Source organism: Delphinus delphis, chromosome 7 (assembly GCF_949987515.2).
Source record: "Delphinus delphis chromosome 7, mDelDel1.2, whole genome shotgun sequence".
NCBI classification, from domain to species: domain Eukaryota; kingdom Metazoa; phylum Chordata; class Mammalia; order Artiodactyla; family Delphinidae; genus Delphinus; species Delphinus delphis.
Genome location: NC_082689.1, coordinates 98,825,613 through 98,848,792, shown reverse-complemented (window position 1 = coordinate 98,848,792; position 23,180 = coordinate 98,825,613). Strand labels below are relative to the sequence as shown.

Sequence of the window (23,180 nt, the reverse complement as noted above, 5' to 3'; positions counted from 1 at the left end):
AGTCCTGGTCTGAATGTGAAGGTTCTTTTGATAAATGCTGGCCGTGATAACATTGCAGAAAAGAGAATTGAGGTGGAGAGTCCCTCCCAGCAGCCCAAAGGGAGAAGTTTCTTTAGTGCTTCTAGGGGTACTAGGGAGAAAAAGATGTGCCACTGGCTCACACTAAAAGATGTGGAGCCTTTTATCACTCAGTTTAATATTTGTAAGCTTTTAATGACAATATTAAGTAAAAAAACAATGTGTGTGTGTGGTTTGGTTTAATATAGTTCGAAGAAGAAATACTTGAAAGCCCAAAGACTTATAATGCGTAGAAGTTAAAATCAGATTTTTATTTTTCTTTAGATCTTCATGCAGTTTTTAGGATAAAGGCAAAATACTCTCAGTGATATGTATCCTCTTTATTTAAAAAAACAATTCTGTGGTATTTAATTTTGTTTTATGGTTCAATAAATTCTAATTTATCTGTCATGGTTAAGAATGGAAATTTTTGTAATTGAGAATTACTTATCTTACATATACCATGCATTTTCAAAAAATGTGAATATTATAAAATATATGTAACACTAAAGTTATGCATCATTAAATCATTAAATAATATCCAGGTCTTTCCATATCTCAGGGTCATAATCTTGAATATCAACCAAAATTATTCTAGTGAAACTAGGGAAGTGCTGCTTATTAGAGGATTTTGGTAGATTGCTGTGTAAATGAACTTTACCATACTGATACTTTGAAAACATCGACTTTTTTGCAGATTTGAAAAATAAAAATTGAAGGTTAATTTTACTTTTGAATTTTTTAAAAAGAACTGTAACAGCGGATTTAATTTGATTAAATGATTATGTCATTTGTTCAAATATTTTAAGATGAAGGCAAAACACAAGGGAAAAATGTATGTATATATAATAGATTAGAAAAACATACCAACAGTCATTTCTTGATTGTCTTTGCATCAAGATTAGGGAATCAGTTAAATGAGTAGGCTGGGCCTTTGGTGGGAATTGAGGGCAGGAAGATACCTTCTGGTAAAAGTAGCAGGGTATGCCCCAGACCTGTAATAGAAACATGGTAGGAGAAACCTACTTTCCTGGGTTTTTTTTTTGTTCTAATATCCAAGCATATTTATATATAATTTCTGAAATTTTAGCATTTATCAACTTTATTTATTGAGCTTAAAATGTATATTTTTTTAACCTATTGGTATTTGGTATAATAGGAAGCATCCCTGATTGTTTTCAGGTTTATATTCAGATATATTCAGGAGTTAGACTCTTTTTGTTTACTTAGGCAGTTTTCATTGTTAATAAATGTCTTCATTAAAAAAAATTGTCTTCATAGCTTGTTGGAAATCAAATTAAAAGTTTTTTTCAATTATTCAGCAGCATATAAATAGCTGCATTGTTAAAAGTGAACTTTGCCTTTAAAAGTCATCTAGAGTTTTACTTACCTTTATAAAGTTTGCTTTTTTCAGTTCTAAAATAGGGTTTTTAGTTGAATATTCATGAAATCATTCTATCAACTATATCTGCATTTTTAACTCTCATTAGTCAGAAGTTCTTTATACTGTTTCCTTTCTTCGGTCATTTAAGTTCATCATGGTTTTTCTAGATTATTAAATATTCTGGCAAATATTCCAAGAATATGTTATACCAATACTTTGATAACAGTGTGAAGGCTTTTTAGTACTTACTGCTGGGTGTTCTTATCCTGACTCAGCCTGTTTGTGTGTACCACACAAGCAGGACGTGCATGTTAAAAGTTGTCCGTGGTTTTTCTTGTGTTACGCATTATGAGTCCCTCATAAAAGAAACCATTATTCTCACAAAACCCCTTTACTCTGAGTAATGGGTGGTATGAAATGGAATAGTATATGTTTTCCACAAGAGGGAGTCTTGCCTTTGATTCTCAGCCTCATTTTTTTAATGCTTAGAGAGGGCAAGCAATTTTTCTTCCCTATTTTGAAGATAGGAGTTACTGTTTTTGTCATTATTTTGAAAGCAAACCACCAGTGTGTTGCAGCTGAGTCTCAATAGTTAATCAGTGCAGGCTCTTTTTAGCAATTGTTTTTGATCCTTAGTTGAATCTAGATGGTAAAGGAAAGAATGATTTTTTTTTTTGTTTTGGTAACTTTATGGTGTCTCATTTTTAATTTTCTTGACGACCCTGATAAAATGATGGATTGGAGGGTCAGGCTTAGCAATCTGAGGGCTCCTCACCCCTGAAAGTATTTCTCTTTGTAATCTTTATTTTACTTAGTTATGATTTCCTTTTGAAAATTTCTGTTTCATTTGTTACTAGATAATCAAGCTATATTTCATCAATAAAATGTTTGCAAAAGTTTTACTTGAGTTTCATCTGTTTTTAGTACTGTCTTAAGAACCATAACATAACACAACATATCATAGCAATAGCATAACCTAGTTTTTCAAAAGTGGGAGTTTTTAAAAATGACTTCAGGAACTAAAGGGGAAGAATCAACTTGAGAACAGGCAGTAATCAGTAAAGAAAATATGGGCAATGTGATGTGTAAGGCAAATGCTTAAAATTTCATAATTCTGTTTCTTATGTACTATGCCTGTACTTATTAGTGAAAAGCATGCTTTCCTTTAGGCTATTTTCCAAGCAAGAAGTATTTTTGTTGGTAATTTAAGCAAGTGGTTAATATGTTGAAGTCCTGAATCCTTATATTTAATAATAACATACTTAAAATGTTGTCAAAGATTAGTATTATTTTCTTGGTGTTTTACTTTATTCCTGCAAGTTATCATAAGTGGAAAACTTACGTTAAAGGGAAAATTGTCTTAATGGTAATTGTGGGTGTTTTGTTTTTCTTCTGTCTCTTATTTTTAGGTGCAGTTTTCTTGGTTATTTTTTGCAGGCGCTATCCCTGTATTTTTTTCATTTTTTATTGTAACTCTCCTGTGCCATTATAATAATTGGGATCCTGTGATGGTGGGAATCAGAAGAATTTTTGCCTTTATATGCAGAAAACATCGAATTCAGAGGTAGGTTAAGTTCTAATACAGATTTTTTAAAAATAATGTTTACTAAGTAAATTAGGAATCATATCATGCTGGCCTAGCTTTTTAGAGATTCTGTGAAGAATTTTTAAAAGATTATAATTTTATATGTACAGTGCCAGATAAAAGAATTTTTCAGACCCTTCAGGTGATAAGATAGTTTCTTCCCAACTGCTTTTTTAAAAAAAAAAAAAATGTTTTGATTCACAGGTACAACCAAAGTGCTTACTGCTTTGCTAAAACAAATTTAAATGTAGCAAACATTTGTTTGTTTGAAAAAAATTCATAATAAAATATGATAACATTGCCTCCATTTTTTTTCAATTTCTTTCTTTTTAAGAGAGAGAAACCTTTATACATTCTACTCTAAAAAGAATTTGGGACAATTTGTTGGGGAATCTTGACCTTGTCTTAGGTCTGACCTCAAGCCTCAGCCAGTGGAGTAGATCATTTTTAAGGGTTCCTTAGGTCTAAAGCTTTCCTAACTATTGTCTTTTTTTAAGGGTTCCAGAAGACAGCGAACAGTGTGAGAGTCTCATTCCTATGCATGGTGTTTCTCAGGAGGATGGAGCTAGTTAGCTGTAGTCCAGGTTTGTATGTTAGCTGACAGTAGTATTGAATAAGGTTCTTATTCTTGTATTGCTCAAATACAGAATCGATTTTCCATTATTAGTTGTTTGAGAGGCAATACAGCTTAGAGGCTAAGGGAGTCCAATTCTGGAGTCAAACTTCATGGGTTCCAATTCCAGCTTCTCTATGTACTAGCTCTGTGACTTTATGCAACGTTCTTAACCTCACTGTGCCTCAGCTTTCTTATCTGTAAAATGGGGTTGCAGTAGAACCTCCCTCACAAAGTTGTTAGAAGAATTAAATACTTGGTAAGTTTAAAACACATACAATACAGTACCTGAGTCAAATTAAGTGATTCCCAAGTTTGGTTGGTTTGTTTGCTTTTTGAAAAGGAAGAAGTAAAATTGTATTCAGTTGTAGATTGCATGATTATATTTAGAAATTCTAAGGAATTAGCAAAAAAAGTTACTAGAATAATTGAGTTTAGCAAGATCACATATACAGTGTCAATATAAAAAAATCTTCCTATTATTTCTATATGTAGCAATGAACAATAATTAAATGAAGTTAAGAAAAATTCCATAAACAATGAACTTTTAAAAATACCTACAAGTACATTTAACAAACATTGTACAAGACTTGTAGATGGAAAACTAAAAAATAATTCAGAGAAAAATTAGAGATATGAGTAAATGGAGAGATATAATAATGTGTTCATGGGTTGAATGACTCAACCCATTAAGATGTACTATTAAAAAGCCAGTTATCCCTAAACTGATCTATAGATTGAGTGCAATCCCAGTCAATATTCTAACGAGCTTTCTTGTGGAAATTGCCAAGATGGTCCTAAAATAAGGCAATTAAAAATTTTTTATCTATTTTTTAAAATTAAATTATACTTGAACTACAACGCTGTTAGATCCAGGTACAAAACATTGTGATTTGCTATTTCTATATTCTACAAAATAATCACAAGTGATTCCAAGTTTTTTTGGGTTTTTTTTGCGGTACGCGGGCCTCTCACTGCTGTGGCCTCTCCTGTCGCGGAGCACAGGCTCCGGATGCGCAGGCCCAGTGGCCACGGCTCACGGGCCCAGCCGCTCCATGGCATGTGGGATCTTCCCGGACTGGGGCACGAACCCGCGTCCCCTGCATCAGCAGACGGACTCTCAACCACTGCGCCATCAGGGAAGCCTGTGATTCCAAGTTTTAACTATTACTTATATTCATGCTAATGGTCATCATTTTACTTAATGATACACTTTAGAAAAATATTTTTTTCTGAGTATAAAATTAAGAAAAAATGTAATACTTCAGCGTATATCCAGTCTCTTCTCCATGTATGTGTGTGTGTTTACCACAACTCGCACAATATATATCCTGATTCTCTGACTATGCTTTTCACTTAACAATGTTTTGAGAACATTTCCACATTTTTTTTTAATTTTAAGAAATAGTATCTTGTATATTTCTTACATGACAGAAAGAGTACGTGATAGTTTATGTTTCTCTTAATGAGTCCTTGAAATATATCCACCGTATATCTTTGGTAGGTAGGAAAGCAATTATTTATTTAGAGCAAGAGATCACAATAAATTACTGAAATTCTGGAAATTCTTGTCCCTTTCTTCTGAGATAACTTTAGACGATTTATATTGAAATGTTTCTTGATTACACCTGGGCTTCCCCTCTTCACCTAGAACATTGAACAACTCCTGTCAACTCCTTGCACTCACATTGGCCATGAAGCTTAAGTTTATCTTCATGGTAAATTCACCTCTAACCCAAGGCTATTTGTCTTGGTTTTATGTTTTTCTTTGATTGGTCTTTTTTTATTCTAGTTTTTCCTCTTAGGATGGTTATATATGCACATAGTTTGAAGAATTAGAATTCTACAATTCTTATTGTACAATGCAGCTATCCCCTGCCCTGCACTGCCTATCCTGCTTTCATTCTTTTCCCACCCTGAGGAGTCTCTTTAAACTCTTCATTGATTTGTTTCGTATTTTCCTCTCCATCTAAGTACCATGCTTATACTTCTATTTCTTGATTTCTCAGTTTCAGGCCTCTTCAGCTGGTTTTCCCACTATGGCACATGAGGACAGGTTACTTTCAGTTTCCCCCTCCTCTGCTCCCACCGCACTTGCCTGCCTTCCAGCCCTGTATCATTCCTACCTCCTCATCATCCCAGGATATTTATCCTGTGATTTTGAATAGATGTGTAATCAGTGTTTACATTGTTATGCCTATATAAATGTTACTTTTACCTGAGCCATGTAGGATTGTGCCTGGCATTTCCCCAGTCCAGAGACCCTCTGTTACTACTCTTTTTGGAGAATAAACCTCAGATCTTCTCCTGGGATAGAGAAGAGGCACTTGACCAGCTGTGAAACGTGAGGGGCAGGCATCTGAGTGTCTGACTGCTTTTTCTATAAACTTTGTACCAATCTGCCTACTTTTAGTTGTTTCTTCACCCCTCCTTACAGAGGCATCTGGTTGTATTTCTTCATTGCTAGCTAAGAGTTGGCTGCTCTTTTCTTGTCTCTGTTCTTCTCTATGTCCATGTGGTTTATACTTTTTTAAAAAAATCCCTTTATTATCTTTTTACTGAGGTTTTGGGGACAGAGTAGAACTATATATATTTTGCTCTTTTAAAATTGTTTTAATTTTTAAAATTAAAAAAATGCAAATAGTTATTCTTTAAAGCTTTTTAATGCTATAATTTATACATTTTCCCTCCCTAGTATGCTGTGCATTATTCCCATACTCACACTCATACCCACCCTCACCCAGATATTTTTGGAAGTGAGAGCTGGATAAAGAGGAGATAGTGAAGACTGAAGAAGATGGACTACAATAGAGTAGAATAAAGTAGGGCAGGTTGGGCAGCAGTCTTTGTCTTGACAGGGGTAATGGTGGAATGTACCTTGAATAAAACTGTTATTATGTGATCTTAAAGTAGTATTGGATGTCAGCCTTTGACATTGCTGTAGAACTCACTTTCATGAGTTCTTAGAACTCACCTCAAGTTCTGGTATCCAGTTATTAAGTATATAGGCTGTGTTTGATATATATTCCAATGGTAAAATAATTTTCTTTTTAAAATATAAACTATAGAAATTAAAGCTATGACAGTTGTAACCTAATGATGATCCCGTGTTTGTTTTTATTTTTAGCTTGATAATGGAACAATATACGGTGAAGAGACAATCTCTGGCAAGTTTTTGTAGAAAAATGTTTCAGTGCCTAGTCTGAAAAATAACAGTTTCAGTTCTTTGGAACTCTAAAACATATTTTCCTCTTGTCCGTTTTCTTCATTTTCATAATGAAGTACTTTGCTATGTAGCTGTGTACATATCACTACAGTTATAGGAAGTTTCAGTCTACAGTCCATCTAAAGGACCAACCTGCCTTACACATCTCAAGGAATTCAGCTGATGAAATAATTTGGACTAATCAAGGGATAAAATTTTAATGTTCTGGAGACTTTATTTTCACATATTATTTGTTAAATGCTGGACTATATTATGAAAATGTTTTCAAGAAATCATTTTAAGTATATAGATTGGTGTTTCTTACAGGTAAAATGCTAAAATAAGCTGCCTATAATAGGTACGGATTATATTTTTGAGTTTTGTAGAATATTACAAAGTAACAACACGAAAAATGTTTAATTTATGCAGCAAATATATTCACACAAATTTGGTAGGACTTTAGAAAGAATCGATATTTGAGAAAAGATCTGGTTCACTTACACTACATATACTGTATTATCCTTTCATAGCATTAGGTGCCTTCTACTTTAAATCTGTGACAAACCATGACAAATTTTTAAAGGAGAAGTATTATTGTAAAATGAAGAATCATGTACTTCTAAAGACTGTATTGCTGTAAGTTTAATTGATAAAGCTCTGCTTATTTAGAGTTTTGAAGAAATATCCTCTCTTCAATTAAACATTTTCATAATGGAATGATGTAAATTGAAGTGATAAAGAGTATTATTAAAATAAAATGTTTATATATATGTGTGTGTATTATAGATCTATCAATTGGTTTCTGATTTTTTCCACATATAAATGTGCCAAATTATCCTAGAACTGGATGCCTCTTCTTTAAATAATTTTAGTTTTCCTAAATAAATTTTTATGGTTAAAAACCAAAGAAGGAAGTCAAGAAGAAATTCTACTTTAAAAATTACATTTGGAGATTTCCTTTACCAAGTTTAAATTAAATATAAATACTTCTGATTTTAACTTTTAAACTTAGGTCTTATATGTCCTTATTGTGCAGCAGCTCCTGGACTCTACTCACTGTAGCCCTCAGAGGATGAATGTATGTCTCAGGATTCATCCAGGCTTTTGATTAATCAGAACGTATTTCCTTCTCAAGTTTTGTGAGATTAGTTCCTTTCTCTTCAAAATTTCTTAACACATCTGTTTTTTAAAAATTCCCTTTGCAATATTTAGCTTCAGTTCGTCTTATTCACGTTCTTAAAATTTGCTTCGATGTTACCGTAAGTCTAAAATGAAGTTTAGCCATCTTTCTGCTTGTCCTGAGATTTTATATTATATTAATTTAAAAGATTGTTGATAACATTAGATTTTAAAAATAGATGTTATCCTATTTGGTGCCACCAATAAATCTTAAACCGAAAAGAATCCTGATTTTGTGAGCTTGGCACAGGTTAAAGGCATGTAAAGAATGTGGACCTCGAAGAAATTTTCTCTTGAAAAGAACTAATGAAGTACATTTCAGTTACTCAAAGACTAAGTTTGGTTGACGTTCCCTATCTGTATACCCCTCTACTTCATGTTTTTGCTGTTTTGACAGTTCGCCAGTACCTTTCCGCAGTTTACGGGATGAAATAGTTGAAACAGTGTCAGTGAAATTCAAGCTTTAAATTTTTCTGTAAATATGGTAGGAAAAGAGGTTGAACTTAGAATTTTTTGATTGTCCATGTGCTCTATGTTCACATGTCATACAGATCATGTGTTGTCACTCAGGATTCCAGAAGTAGTCAGCCTTGTTAACATACTGGATAAATCTTGAGGAGGTCTTCCACTAGGCTATGCTTTTTGTCAAAGAACCTCTTTAGAAGGAAGCAAAATTACATTGGTTAGCTGAAAGTAGGGATTACTGCTGCTTTGCCAACTTACATATTGTTTTTTCTCCCAGGTTATATTTATCTAAATGATTTTGGTATTTGAATACTGTAGCCACGGCAAGTGAGCAGTTGAAGACTTCTTTTCTGCACCTTGTAGTTAAGGGTTCACCTTCTCAGAAAATTAAGTTATGGTAGATTACTTTCATTCTGTGATTACCTAGAAGTCTAAGTATCAGGGCCCTAGGGTCACAGCAACCACACTGCAGGCCTTTGGAAATGTTGGGAGAGGTTACACTCAAGTAACTGCTAATGTCCTTCATCTCTGTTGGAACAGTGTTGGCCTGTGATTATATTTTTCTGAATCTAAAGACCCAAATAGGGATTTCTAAAACCTTGTTTCAGTCTTCTACTTTTCTTCCCATACATAATTTAAATTCCATTATTGTATAACGTTTCAAATTATGACCTTGATGAAAGGGAGTCTGCTGTTTTGTCAGAAACACTTTCAGTTAGATGAACATCAGAATCTCTACTAAAACAAAACTGAAAAATGAGGCAGCCTTAAAAGTGCTTAGATGAATGCTTTTTGAAGCTCAGAAAAGCCATTAGATATACGTAAGACATTCCGTTAAATAAATTTTGATTTTTAAAAAGTTGATATATTGACTTCTGTCAGCCTGACTTAATTAATTCCTTAAATTAAACTGATTTTCCCACTGGCAGCCAGCGAATAAAATTAATTGTTTCTATAGAAGTGAGCTCACAAGGTTAAATGAATGTTCTCAAAGGTATACAGTCTTATTTCTGGAAGAATGCTCATGCCCGCTTCACAATGAATCATGCAGAACCAATTTGGGGTTGCAAGGTGTGACTTCTCTGGAAGCCAAGGGTTTTCATAAGGCAGTTTGGTAAGATCTGTAGCACTAATCCTCAGTGTGCTGGTTGAAGAAACAAAATATCTCTAAAGAAAGATAAAGTAGGAAGTAATTTTAAAATATATTTCCCAGAATCATATCAGCAAATAAATGAAATGTCATTTTTATTTTAAGCAATTCTAGTTGTTAGAATCCTGCCTCATTTCTCCCTACTTTCCTTTTGAAATATTCTCTATTACTAAATAATATTATAGGAAGAATTCAAAGAATTAAGAGATGACTGTTACCTCTGACATCTGCAAATTTAACTTATACAGCTAACATAATTGTGTGCTGATTTTGTTTCTTCGATGGTGACAGGGCATATATGAGATTCTCAGTCTATAGAGTTTGAAGGTAGGGTTCTATTTTATTACATCATGTACCAAAAATTCCATTTGGCTAAATTGAGGTACATTTTTTTACATAGACTTGCAATTTTTAGATGCTCCACATTTGCTTTTTTATACTATCAGCCTCATCCATCTGTAGAAAAACTAATAGTACAGTATTTCATAGTCTGTCCTGTATATGTACATAGGAAACTTCCCTTTAAATATTAAGAGCCTTTTAAAAACTGGGGACAGAAAAGGAGTTCATTATAAATCCAAAGCAAATAATGACCATTGGGAATTTATTGTTATAGTAACATGAAGCTTTTTTGTTTTGCCATTAGGCGTCAAGAGGACATGATAATTGAAATCTTTATTTTAACTTTAACTCTTATTATAATGATTACCTTATTTTCATTCTGATTTTTTGATTTTCTAAAAAAAATTGTGTTTTATATATCTTAGGAACTAAGCATCATTTTTAATGTCATTGCATTTAAAAAACAAGACTTTCCTATAAAACTTCCTATATGATAACTATACATACTAGAATGGCAACTAATGAAATCATTGACAAAAATTTAAGGAAAAATTACATATGAAAAGGAATTAGTATTCTCCGGTTAGGCATACTTGCCGAAATGCTAAAGTGAAACAGCAAAATATCCAATGAGAACATTTTGAATTTTTGGTAACATGAATTATTTTATTTTTCATTTGGGGGTTTGGAGTGGAGAAGCACTCAGATGAAGACAGCATTTCCTTCTTGATATTTTAAAGTTGGAAAAGAAAACCTTCCAAATGGAAACTTTTAACAAGGTACTTCATTAAATTCTTAGTTTTTAGTTTAATTTTACATGTGGTTTCTTTCTTAAGAGCTACTTTTATTAACTTTAACTTAGATCCTTGTATGCTAAACATTCAGTATATCCCTACTTAGTTTTCCTATACCTAGTTTTAATTATGGCAAGTAATACTAAAGTCAGTCAGGCAAGGGTATTTGTCAATTTCAGTGGATCTCTATAAGGCAGGCAGAAGATTTTTGTTTCAAGTCTTATTTATTTGGGACATAAGATGAAAACAGTTCTTCAGAATCTTACTGGCAATATTTGTTTATTCAGAATAGCTCTCACTTTTTTTTTTCTTATGAAAAAATTCAATGTCAAGCAGTTAGACCGTAACATCAAAAGCAAAATTTTGTTGAAGGCCATCCCTGTCATAATATTCAGGGATAAGGGGTAATACACTAAGTTCTTCTGACCTCTGCAGTAGCTCAGTGTAGAATTATATGTATTTTAATACGTACGCTCCAGGTAAGGCTTCCAAGAGGCAACATGCTAAAGAGCAGTGGCTCTCAAACTTGAGGGCCCACCAGCATCATTTGGAGGGCTTGCTGGGCCCACCCCAGAGTTTCTCATTCAGAAGGGCTGGGCAACGCCTGCGAATCTGCATTCCTAACAAGTTTCCAGGTAATGCCCCTGCTGCTGGTCCTAGGACTGCGCTTTGTGAATCATTACCCTCAGGAAGAGCAGTGACTTCGAAGTTGGAATTTCCCTGTTCTCCATTAGTGGATTTACTGGGGGGCAGGAGGGGGGGCAGGTATTTAATCCAGGTAGGCCTACATTTCCTTAGCTGTAAAATGGAGGTTAATGCTACCTACCTGGGACTGTGAGAATTGAGGTAGTAAAGTTGGAAGTGCCCAGTCCTACATGCCTGGGGGCCTTGATAAATGCTGATTCCCTTGTTCCATCCTCCCCTTCCTATTCTCAAATGGAAAGGGAGGAACTAAACGCCTTCTAAGTTCCTGTCACCTCTCAAATTCTGTGATTCTAAAAGTTCTCTAGTTCAAGAGACAATGCCAAACACTGTATGTGTGTTTGGTGCTTTACAGAGAGTGGTGTGGTGGTAACAGTGAGATTGCATAGACCATAGTTTCGCTTCTGCTTTCATTACAGCTTAGCATCCAGACTCTGTAAAGAAGTTTTCAGTGAGATTTTAAAGCAGCATTGAAGAAATTATATTTGAATTCATGACGGTTTCTGGAGGCTGAGTGTATCAGATAAATCGGCATGCTTTTCTCAACGACTGGCCTTATTAGAGTCTCCACTATGTTGCCTCCTATAATGCATGCTCAAATGTGTAGTTTTCATTACCTGCGTGATTTTCAGACAGCATTAAATAAGCTGCAAAACAAATCCAAGCTAAAACTGTGAGCATATAATTTTTTTAAATTTTATTTATTTATTTATTTATTGGCTGCGTTGGGTCTTTGTTGCTGCGTGCGGGCTTTCTCTAGTTGCGGCGAGCAGGGGCTGCTCTTCGTTGTGGTGCACGGGCTTCTCTTGTTGCAGAGCATGGGCTCTAGGCACACGGGCTTCAGTAGTTGTGGCACACGGGCTCAGTAGTTGTGGCTCGCAGGTTCTAGAGCGCAGGCTCAGTAGTTGTGGCGCACGGTCTTAGTTGCTCCATGGCATGTGGGATCTTCCCAGACCAGGGCTCAAACCCGTGTCCCCTGCACTGGCAGGCGGATTCTTAACCACTGTGCCATCAGGGAAGCCTGTGACCATATAATTTTTATAGCATGAAGTTATTCAGTGTTTTATTTAAAAACAGTCACTAGTGTATTCACTCTTGTGAATTTATAATCTAAAAAATTGGGGATGCTAAAACTAGTGGGCTAAAATACTATTAGATTTTTTTCGTTTAACTTCATCTTGTTAAAGAAAATAATCACAACCAGGGTCCTCTTTCTTTACCCCGCCATCTAAATCTATACAGTATGTATGCTAACGCACATATATGGAATCTAAGAAAACGGTACTGAAGAACCTAGTGGCAGGGCAGGAATCAAGACGCAGACGTAGAGAACAGAGACTTGAGGACGCTGGTGGGGAGGGGGAAGGTGGGACAAAGTGAGAGAGTGGCATGGACATATATACATATATACACTCCCAAATGTAAAATAGATAGCTAGTGGGAAGCAGCCGCATAGCACAGGGAGATCAGCTCGGTGCTTTGTGACCACCTAGAGGGGTGTAATAGGGAGGGTGGGAGGGAGACACAAGAGGGAGGGGATATGGGGATATATATATACATATAGCTGATTCACTTTGTTATACAGCAGAAACTAACACACCATTGTAAAGCAATTATACTCCAATAAAGATATTTAAAAAAATAAATCTATACAGTAAATTTGAGGATGAGTATGTACAACAAAAAGCACATGCAGCTAAGTGATTGGGGGTTTGGCGACATATGTGGAACTTGAATAAAGCATTTGCAGCCATCCAGGATGATCTCCTTAAACTACTGACTGCTGGGGGCCTGCAGGATGTGCACTGGAAACATGGGTGGGAGAGCTTTTCCCACACGCTGGAGGCTCTGACTGCATTTGAAATACCTATTTTTAAAAACCTGAGCAGAAGGAGGCTAGAAAGAATGCAGACAGGACATTGAAAATGCTAATTCCCTTTGTTAGTAGAACATGAAATACCTGATAGCGGCCAAAAAAAAAAAAAAAGTCAATGCCAGGATACAATGTAGGGTAAAGTTCAACTAGTATAATCTGAAGTGGGTCTTAATATTCAGATTCATGTTAGAGGTTAGGCAGCAATATTTTTGTGGAACCAGGTATATATATTTATTTTGCCTTTCTTTATAGTCATACTGGTAAATTCTTGGGAAGGTTTGTTTTGCATCCAAGATATTTTCTATACGGTTGACCCTTGAGCAACACGGGGGGTTAATCTGGGTATAATTTATAGTCGACCCTCCATCTCCCATGGTTCCTCCATATCCGTATATTCAACCACAGACCTTTATAGTCCTGTAATATTTACTGTTGAACAATATCTGCATATTAGTGGACCTGTGCAGTTCAATCTGAACAGCTGTTCAAGGGTCAACTGTACTAAAATTTTATAGTATATTCTTAATCCCCTTTGGCTAGTAAATTAAAGCTGAAATTATCAAGTGTCAACATACTGTGATTTGTATTTTAACATAAGACAAGAGTGCATCATTTTGATCAAGTTGCAACATTTTAATTTTATCTGATGGGTCTATATTGAGTAATCAGTAGCTAAGTGCAAATACTCCCATCCCTGTAGTAGAGATCATTTTATATAAAAGTCACCTTAATTACTAGACTCAGAAGGCCAGAGGTGATGAAAGAGTACTTTAGAAAGATGAAATGTTAAATAAATAAACAAATTAAGGAAACAATCTGAGATAGATTTGCCTAAGTGTAATTTAATGCAGATATTTACCTCAGATTTGTTTTTAAACTTGATAATTTTATTCTTCCATGTGTTTAATAAAATGAATGTTTTCCGATTTTCAGAACCTGGCATATTTAAATTTTAAACACAATTATAAAATTAATTCTAATTACTACTTATGGTACAAATTCTATTCTAATTTGGGGCCAGAACTATCCCAGTTTTGGAGGCAATTTGAAAATGCTTTTTTTTTTTTTTTTTTTTTTTTTTTTGCTGTATGCGCGCCTCTCACTGTTGTGGCCTCTCCTGTTGCGGAGCACAGGCTCCAGACGCGCAGGCACAGCGGCCATGGCTCACGGGCCTAGCTGCTCTGCGGCATGTGGGATCCTCCCAGACTGGGCACGAACCCGTGTCCCCCGCATCGGCAGGCGGACTCTCAACCACTGCACCACCAGGGAAGCCAGGGAAACTGCTTATTTTTATACTATATGATTTGGGAAAGATTATTTTATAGACTATGAATAACCTAATGTAAAGTATGTATGATTTATTTTAATGCATTTGTGTAAAACCATATGTATATTCTACTTACAGTATGTACTTCTATTTCAGTAAAATTACATGAAAAATTCAGATCTGTCCTTGTGCAAACAAGTATTTGGTGGTTCTTTTTTTTCCGGCCACACCGCGCAGCATGCGGGATCTTAGTTCCCTGACCAGGGGTCAGACCCACGCCCCCTGTGATGGAAGTGCTGAGTCTTAACCACTGGACCGCCAGGGAAGTCCCAACAAGTATTTGATTTCTAAAGTTTCCTTTTATTCAAACATTTGCACTCATTCTTTCATGCCTGAGTCTCCAGGATGTATCTCAGGTATTTGATAAAGCAGATCTTCCTGTAGAACAACAAGAAGAGCAGAGCCACGCACACGATGCAGCCGGAGACGAGGACGACAAAGAAGGGCCCTGCTTTTCCTTTTCTTCCTGCCGTTGACTCCCATTGCAGGGCGTAACCGGGAGCTTGGGACTTGGAGCCTCCGGATGTCAACTCTTCCGAGCTAGAGAGCAGAGGTCAAGCAGGCCCAGAGCTGGCATAGGCACTGGCTTGCGTTTGGAGGCCCGATTGTGTGGAAAACATGTTATCTTTAAACAGCAGAATCACAGTACGTGAAGATGTCACAGTACAAGAAATACTCTGGGGCTTCCCTGGTGGGGCAGTGGTTGAGGGTCCGCCTGCCGATGCGGGGGACACGGGTTCGTGCCCCAGTCCGGGAAGATCCCACATGCCGCGGAGCGGGTGGGCCCGTGAGCCATGGCCGCTGAGCCAGCACGTCCGGAGCCTGTGCTCCGCAACGGGAGAGGCCACAGCAGTGAGAGGCCCGCGTACGGCCAAAAAAAAAAAAAAAAAAGAAAGAAATACTCTGAAGCCAGGATTGGTTTTGTCCATCTCAGGTCCACTCCAGAAAGAGGATTTGGGGGGAAATGCCTGCCCTGGACTTCTGTTATCATTCCCAGCCCTCCTCCTCTACTTCCCACCACCATCCTTTCCCTTTTCCTCTGCTCCTCAAAAATGTGGCTGCTTTAAAGCCAAACATAAAAATAGAACATGAAAAATATTTTTTAGTGACTGAGAGCTAAAGCATTCAGGATAGTGTATTCACGGAATTGTTGAAAAGGAGGAACTAAGAACAATAGTTTCTTAATATCTTGGAAGACTCATGAAAGACTGAAAATAGAATCTTAAGGAGATAGTGTTCTCAAAACTTTGCTCTAATTATTTAAAACTCTTCATCTTAATTATTTTGAAAAGTCATTAAGCATTTGTCAATTCTAACCATTAGAGATAAAATTTTAAACTGGTTCATTAACCATAGGTTCATCATTTTACAGTTGGAAGGGTCTCTAGAGAGTTTCTAGTGACAGAATTAGGATGGCCATGTGTCCCAGTTTGTGGAGGACAGTCCCAGTTTACATCTTGTTGTCCTGGTATAATCATTAATAGTGCTCCAATAAAGAATGTAATTTATATTCATTCAATTATATGGCCACCCTAACGTACTCCAAGTTTCCTGACAACTAGGCTGCTGACAAATTTCACATTCTTTGATTCCCAATCTAGTGTTTTTTACTCTAGACCTGTGTGCTTGCATAAAGGAAGCCATATGAGCCAACAATCTTGGGTCTTTTGATCAGGATGTTAACTCCTACCTTGAATCAATTTTCCTCCTGGAGTAGAATGCTAGGATACTTCACAGAGGTAAGTGAAGAGCCAGATTATCCGGTTTGCTCTGTTGGCCCAAATTTTCCTTCCTGGGGCCATAAACCAGTTATTATTATCAAGAAACAAATTAACAAGCAAATTTTTATTTTTCAGGTTTATTGAGGTATAATTGACAAAATAAGTTGTAATATGTAATATGATGATTTGATACACGTATACATTATGAAAGGATTTCCACTATAAATTTAATTAACACATCCATCACCTCACATACTTACTTTATTTATTTTTTGGTCAAAAAGCTTAAGATCTACTCTCAGCAAATTTCAGTTATACCATAAAGTATTCTCAACGATAGTCACCATGCTATACATTAGATCCTTAGAACTTTGCTCACTTTATACCTGAAAGTTTGTGCCCTTTTACCAACCACTCCTCATCTCCCCCAACCCCCAGCCCATGGCAACTTCGGTTCTACTCTCTGTTTCTAGAAGTTTGACTTTTTCCTTTTTAGATTCCACATGTAAGTGGTACCATGCAGTACGTCTTATTTCACTTAGCATAATGCCTTCCAAGTTCATCCATGTTGCAAAGGGCAGGATTTCCTTCTTCTTAAAGTCTGAATAATATTATATATTATAAATGTATATTATATATTATATATATCATATATATATATGATCTTCTTTATCCATTTGTATGTCAACAGACTTTTAGGTTTACCTTGGCTATTGTGAATAATACTGCAATGAACATGGGAGTACAGGTATCGATTTGAGATAGTGATTTTGTTTTCTTAGGATATATAGCCAGAAGTGGGATTGTTGGACTATATGGTAGCTTTGTTTTTTAATTTATTGGGGAACCTGTTTACTATTTTCCATAGTGGCTGCTATACCATTTTACATTCCTGCTAACAGTGTACAAGGGTTTCCTTTTTTCCACATATTTACCAGCTTTTGTTATCTCTTGTCTTTTTTATAAAGTCATCAGGCTGTGAGGTGATACTGCAGTTTTGATCTGTATTTCCCTGATGATTAGGGATGCTGAATTTCTTTTCATATACCAATTGGACACTTGTATGTCTTCTTTGGAGAAATGTCTATTCAGGTCCTTTGCCCATTTTTAAATTAGATTATTTGGTTTCTTTTGCTATTGAGTTGTATGAGTTCCTTATATATTTTGGATATTAACTTCTTATTGATATGTGGTTTGCAAATATTTTCTCCCATTCTATAGGTTACCTTTACATTTTGTTGATGTTTTCCTTTGCTGTGCAAGACCTTTTAGTTTGATTTGGTCCCAGTTGTTTATTTTTGCTTTTGTTGCTTTTGCTTTTGGTGTCAAATCCAAAAATTTCATTCTTTTGCATATGGATATCCAATTTCCCCAACACCATTTATTGAAGAGACTAGCCTTTCCTCATTTTGTATTCTTGGTGCCTTTGTCAAAAATTAATTGACTAGGGCTTCCCTGGTGGCGCAGTGGTTGAGAGTCCACCTGCCAATGCAGGGGACACAGGTTCGTGCCCTGGTCTGGGAAGATCCCACATGCCGCGGAGCGGCTGGGCCCATGAGCCATGGCTGCTGAGCCTGCGCGTCCAGAGCCTGTGCTCCACAATGGGAGAGGCCACAACAGTGAGAGGCCCGCGTACTGCAAAAAAAAAAAAAAAAAAAAAATTAATTGACTGGATATGTATGGGTTTGTTTCTCTTCTGGGCACTCTATTCTGTTTCATTGATCTATGTGTCTGTTTTTATGCCAGTGACGTACTGTTTTGATTACTGTTGCTTTGTAATATAGTTTGAAATCAAGAAATACGATGCCTCCAGCTTTGATCTTTTTGTTCAAGATTGCTTTAGTTATTCAGGGTCTTTTGTGGTTCCAGATGAATTTAGCATTGATTTTTCTGTTTCTGTGAAAAATGACATTGGAATTTTGGTAGAGATTGCATTGCATCCATAGATGGATAAGTATGGACAATTAATTTTTCCAATCCATGAATATGGGCTATCTTTTCAATTATTTGTATCTTCAATTTCTTTCATCAGTCTTTTATAGTTTTCAGCATATAGATCATTCACCTTCTTGGTTAAATTTATTCCTAAGTATTTTTACCATATTTGATGTTATTGTAAATGGGATTTTTTTCCTTAGTTTCTCTCTCTGATGGTTCATTGTTACTGAGTAGAAATACAACTGATTTTTATATATTGATTTTTATGTATTAATTTTTGTACTCAGCGACTTTACTGAATGCATTTATCAGTTCTAACAGTTTTTTGATGGAATCTTTAGGTTTTTTTTTTTATATATATGAGATCATGTCGTCTACAAACATAGACAGTTTTACTTCTTCCTTTCTGATTTGGATGTCATTTTATTTCTTTTTCTTCCTTGATTTATCTGACTAGGACTTCTGGGACTATGTTAAATAGAAGTGCTAAGAGTAGGCATCCTTGTCTTGTTCCTGATCTTAGAAGAAAAGCCTTTAGCTTTTCATTGTTGAGTATGGAGTTAGCTGTGGGGTTGTCATGTGGGGTACATTCCTTCTATACCTAATTTGTTGAGAGTTTTTAATCATGAATGGGTGTTGGATTTTGTCAAATGCTTTTTCTGCATCTATTTAGACAATCATATAATTTTTATCCTTCATTCTGTTAATGTGGTGTATCATATTTATTGATTGGCATATGTTGTACCATCCTTGCATCTCAGAGATAAATCCCACTTGATCGTGGTGTTTGATTCTTTTAATGTGCTGTTGAATTTAGTTTGCTAATATTTTGTTGAGGATTTTTGCATCTTTGTTTATCAAAGATATTGGCCAAGGAAATTTTCTTGTAGTGGCCTTTTCTGGCTTTGGTGTCAGGGTAATGCTGGCCTCTTAAAATGAGTTTAGAAGTGTTCCCTTCTCTTCTATCTTTTGGAAGAGTTTGAGAAGGATAAGTATTATTTCTTTTTAACTCTTTGGCAGAATTCACCAGCAAAGCCTTCTGGTCCTGCACTTTTCTTTATTGGGAGGTTTTGATTACTGATTCAGTCTTCTTATTAGTAATTGGCCTGTTCAGATTTTCTGTTTCTTCATGAATCAGTCTTAGGAGGAATGGATCCATTTCTTCTAGACTGTCCAGTTTGTTGGCAAGTAATTGTTCATAGAAGTCTCTTTTGATCCTTAGTAGTTCTGTGGTATCAGTTGTAATGTCTCCTCTTGTTTCTGATTTTAATCATTTGAGTCTTCTCTCTTTTTTTTTAGTCCGGCTAAAGGTTTGTCAATTTTGTTTGTCTTAGTTTCATTGATCTTTTCTGTTATGTTTCTAATCTATTTATTTTGGCTCTGAACTTTGTTATTTCCTTCCTTCTACTAACTTTGGGTTTAGTTTGTTCTTTATTTAGTTTCCTTCAGGTGTAAAATTAACTTGTTTATTTAAGATCTTTCTTTTTTCTTAATGTAGGCATTTAATGCTATAAAATTCATGTTTAGAACTGCTTTTGCATCCCATAAGTTTTGGTATGTTGTGTTTTTGTTTAAAGATATTTTTTGATTGCCCTTTTGATTTCTTCCTTGATCCATTCAGGAGCATGTTTCTTAATCTTCACATATTTGTGAATTTTTCAATTTTCCTCTTGTCATTGATTTCTAGTTTTAAACCACTGTGGTCACAAAAGATGCTTGCTAAAATTTCAGTGTACTTAAATTTGTTAACACTTGTTTTATGGCCTAACATATGACCAATCCTGGAGAATATTCTGTGTGTGCTTGAGAAGAGTATGTATTCTTCTGCTTTTGGATGAAATGTTCTGTATATGTCTGTTATGTTCATCTTTAACATGTAGTTCAAGTCCAGTTTGTTTACTGACTTTCTGTTTGAATGATCTCTCCATTGTCAAAAGGGGGATATTGAAGTCCCCTGCAACTACTGTGTTGTTATCTATTCAATTGGATGTTGGGCACATTAATATTTATAATTGTTATATCCTTCTTGATGAATTGGTCACCTAATCATTATATAATGACCTTCTTTGCCTCTTTTTACAGCTTTTCACTTAAAGTCTATTTTGTCTGATGTAAATATAGCTACCCTGCTCTCTTTTGGTTCCCATCTGCATGGAATAGCTTTTTTCCCATCCATTCACTTTCAGTCTATGTGTATCTTTAAAACTGAAGTGAGTCTCTTTTCAGCATTTATGTGGGTCTTATCATTATTATAATTTTAAAATCCATTCACCCACTCTATATCTTTTGACTGGAGAATTTAGTTTACTTACATTTACTTTTTGATATGTATGGACTTACTATTGCTATGTTGTTAATTGTTTTCTGGCTTTTTTTGTAGTTCCTTTGTTCCTTTCTTGCTCTCTTCTTTCATGATTTGATGATTTTCTGTAATTGTATGCTTTGCTTCCTTTCTTCTTATCTTTTTTTGTATCTACTGTAGGTTTTCACTTTGTGGTTATCATAATAACTTCATATGCATACAAAGGCTCTACATATGCTTACTCTCCCTCCCACATTTTATGTTTTTGATGTTACAAATTGCATCTCTTTAAATTATGTATCTATTAACAAATTATTATAGCTGTAGTTATTTTTAATGCTTTTTTCTCTTATCCTTTATACTAGAGTTATAAGTGATTTATGCATCCTCATTGCAACATGAGAGTATTCTGAATTCACGTATACATTTACCTCTACCAGTGAGTTTTATGCTTTCATATATTTTCATGTTACTAATTAGCATCCTTTTGTTTCAGCTTGAAGAACTCCCTTAAACATTTCTTATAAGGCCATTCTAGTGGTAATGGACTCCTTCAGCTTGTGTTTGTCTGGGAAATCTTTATCTCTTCTTTAATTCTGAAGGATAAGTTGGCTAGAATATTCTTGGTTGGCAGTTTTTTTCTTTTAGCATCTTAACTATGTCATCCGACTCTCTTCTGGTCTACAAGGTTTCTGCTGAAAAATCCAATGATAGTCTTATGGAGGTTCTTCAGCTCCCTGATGCAGGCTAACTGGAAGCCTGACCTTCAGGCAGCAGCTGGGAAAGTCAGGACGTTAGCTATGTGGTCTAGCCCCTATCGGGGAGAAACCAAGAGCTGGGTGTTTTTGCTTACTCTGTGCCAAGCCAAAGGGGAAAGTCACTGGTAGTGCTTGTGCATCTATATAGAATGGCCTGTTTTCTTTGTTGGTTTTTTGTTTTGTTTTTTGCTGCGTTGGGTCTTTATTGCTGTGTGCAGGCTTTCTCTAGTTGCAGTGAGCGGGTGCTACTCTGTTGTGGTGCACTTCTGTGGAGGGGAAGTCAGGAGCCTCTTATCTAGCCTTCTCGGTGATGTCCCCCATGTGACATTCTTAAGGGGCCTTTGGGCTGCTCACACCTTCCTCTTGTTTGAGCATCTCCACTTGAATCTTGCCACACACATTTAGTTTTAAATTGGCATTGAGGAGAAACATCTGGAATCAAATCTAGCCACATAGACCCAAATCACCCCAAGAGCTAAGGGAATATAAAATATACAACAGGTACTGCTTTCATAAAGATTAAGAAAAAACCTTAACAGGTAAGTAACTATACCTTCAAACCAAGAAATAGCAGGTAATCATGCTTTAGTTAAATGATCAACTACTACATCATCTCTAAGTGTCTGTACTATTCCAGAATGACTTGGACCCTAATCAAGATGATGAGTCCTTTAAAAAAATATGACTTTGGTGGGTGCATTTAAAAATTGCTTTAATGAGAGAGCAGTTATCACTTCCTGCTTCAGGAAACATTTCTGGTATATACCCCAAAAGAATGCAAATAGTTAAGCCTAATGCAGAATGATATACTCCATGAGCCTATGTAGGCAAAGAGCCTTACAAGTAATTTATTTGGTGAGCAGTGTGGAGAATGTGATCAGGTGCTTTAAAGAACATCAATTATGAAACTTCTATAAATATAATGGAGAGAAAAAGAAGCCTGGCCTTGACCATCAGCATTCGTCTGAGCTGCACTAAACCCAATCTGAAAAAATAATCCCAGAAGTTCAACCAAGAATGCATTGAAGTATTTCAACCATCAAATTAAGGACATAACTATGCAACCTTTTCTTTTGGGTGGTAATTCAGGACTATTAACCCTATTTTCTTGGACAGTGTTGAGAAACCACTCAATCTTGGATGTACTTGTGTAAACCTGAATTTTCAACTCAGATCTTTTTCTTTCCTGACACTTATTTTAGACGGATTACTTAAGCATACCTGCATGAAACTATTTCTTAATTCAAGTCCTGCTGAATACCAGTGTCCCATGAGATTAACTCAATGGGCGTTCCGAAACAAAACAAAACATAAAACCAAAAGCTGATTCCATGGTTGAATAAATTGGGAAACATGCTTACATGTTCCTGCTTTCACTGCAGGATCACGTGAAAGATTTAATATCCTTTGTAAATAATGACTTCCTAGAAAGGTTGGGGTCCAATTTGCAGTCTTCTTCAAACTTATCTGATCAAGGATCCCCCCTGTAAACTCTTGCTTTTTTTTTTTTTAAATAAATTTATTTATTTATTTTTGGCTGCATTGGGTCTTTGTTGCTGCGCGCGGGCTTTCTTTAGTTGCGGTGAGTGGGGGCTACTCTTCCTTGGGGTGCGCAGGCTTCTCATTGCGGTGGCTTCTCTTGTTGCAGAACACAGACTCTTGGCGCACGGGCTTTAGTAGTTGTGGTGCGCGGGCTCAGTAGTTGTGGCTTGCGGGCTCAGTAACTGTGGCTCGCGGGCCCTAGAGCGCAGGTTCAGTAGTGTAGCGCATGGGCTTAGTTGC

General features: G+C 35.9%; 1 protein-coding gene and 1 long non-coding RNA gene across 5 annotated transcripts in view; both read left to right on the top strand.

Moving 5' to 3' along the window:
• SLC35F5 (solute carrier family 35 member F5) overlaps positions 1 to 7,629 on the top strand; it is a 135,490-nt gene extending 127,861 nt beyond the window's left edge. For all 3 annotated transcript variants that reach the window (XM_060016921.1, XM_060016922.1, XM_060016920.1), the window contains 3 exons: positions 2,851 to 3,005; positions 3,524 to 3,610; positions 6,767 to 7,629. In XM_060016921.1, coding sequence (XP_059872904.1) covers positions 2,851 to 3,005; positions 3,524 to 3,599 — 231 coding nt within the window. In that variant the 3' untranslated portion in view covers positions 3,600 to 3,610; positions 6,767 to 7,629. The remainder of the gene's footprint in view (positions 1 to 2,850; positions 3,006 to 3,523; positions 3,611 to 6,766) is intronic.
• A 2,818-nt stretch (positions 7,630 to 10,447) lies between these two features.
• LOC138414128 (uncharacterized) overlaps positions 10,448 to 23,180 on the top strand; it is a 29,919-nt gene continuing 17,186 nt past the window's right edge. The window contains exons 1-2 of one of the 2 annotated variants that reach the window (XR_011246531.1): positions 10,448 to 10,759; positions 16,296 to 16,418. This is a non-coding gene — a long non-coding RNA (uncharacterized lncRNA). The remainder of the gene's footprint in view (positions 10,760 to 16,295; positions 16,419 to 23,180) is intronic. The other variant, XR_011246532.1, reaches the window with a different exon arrangement.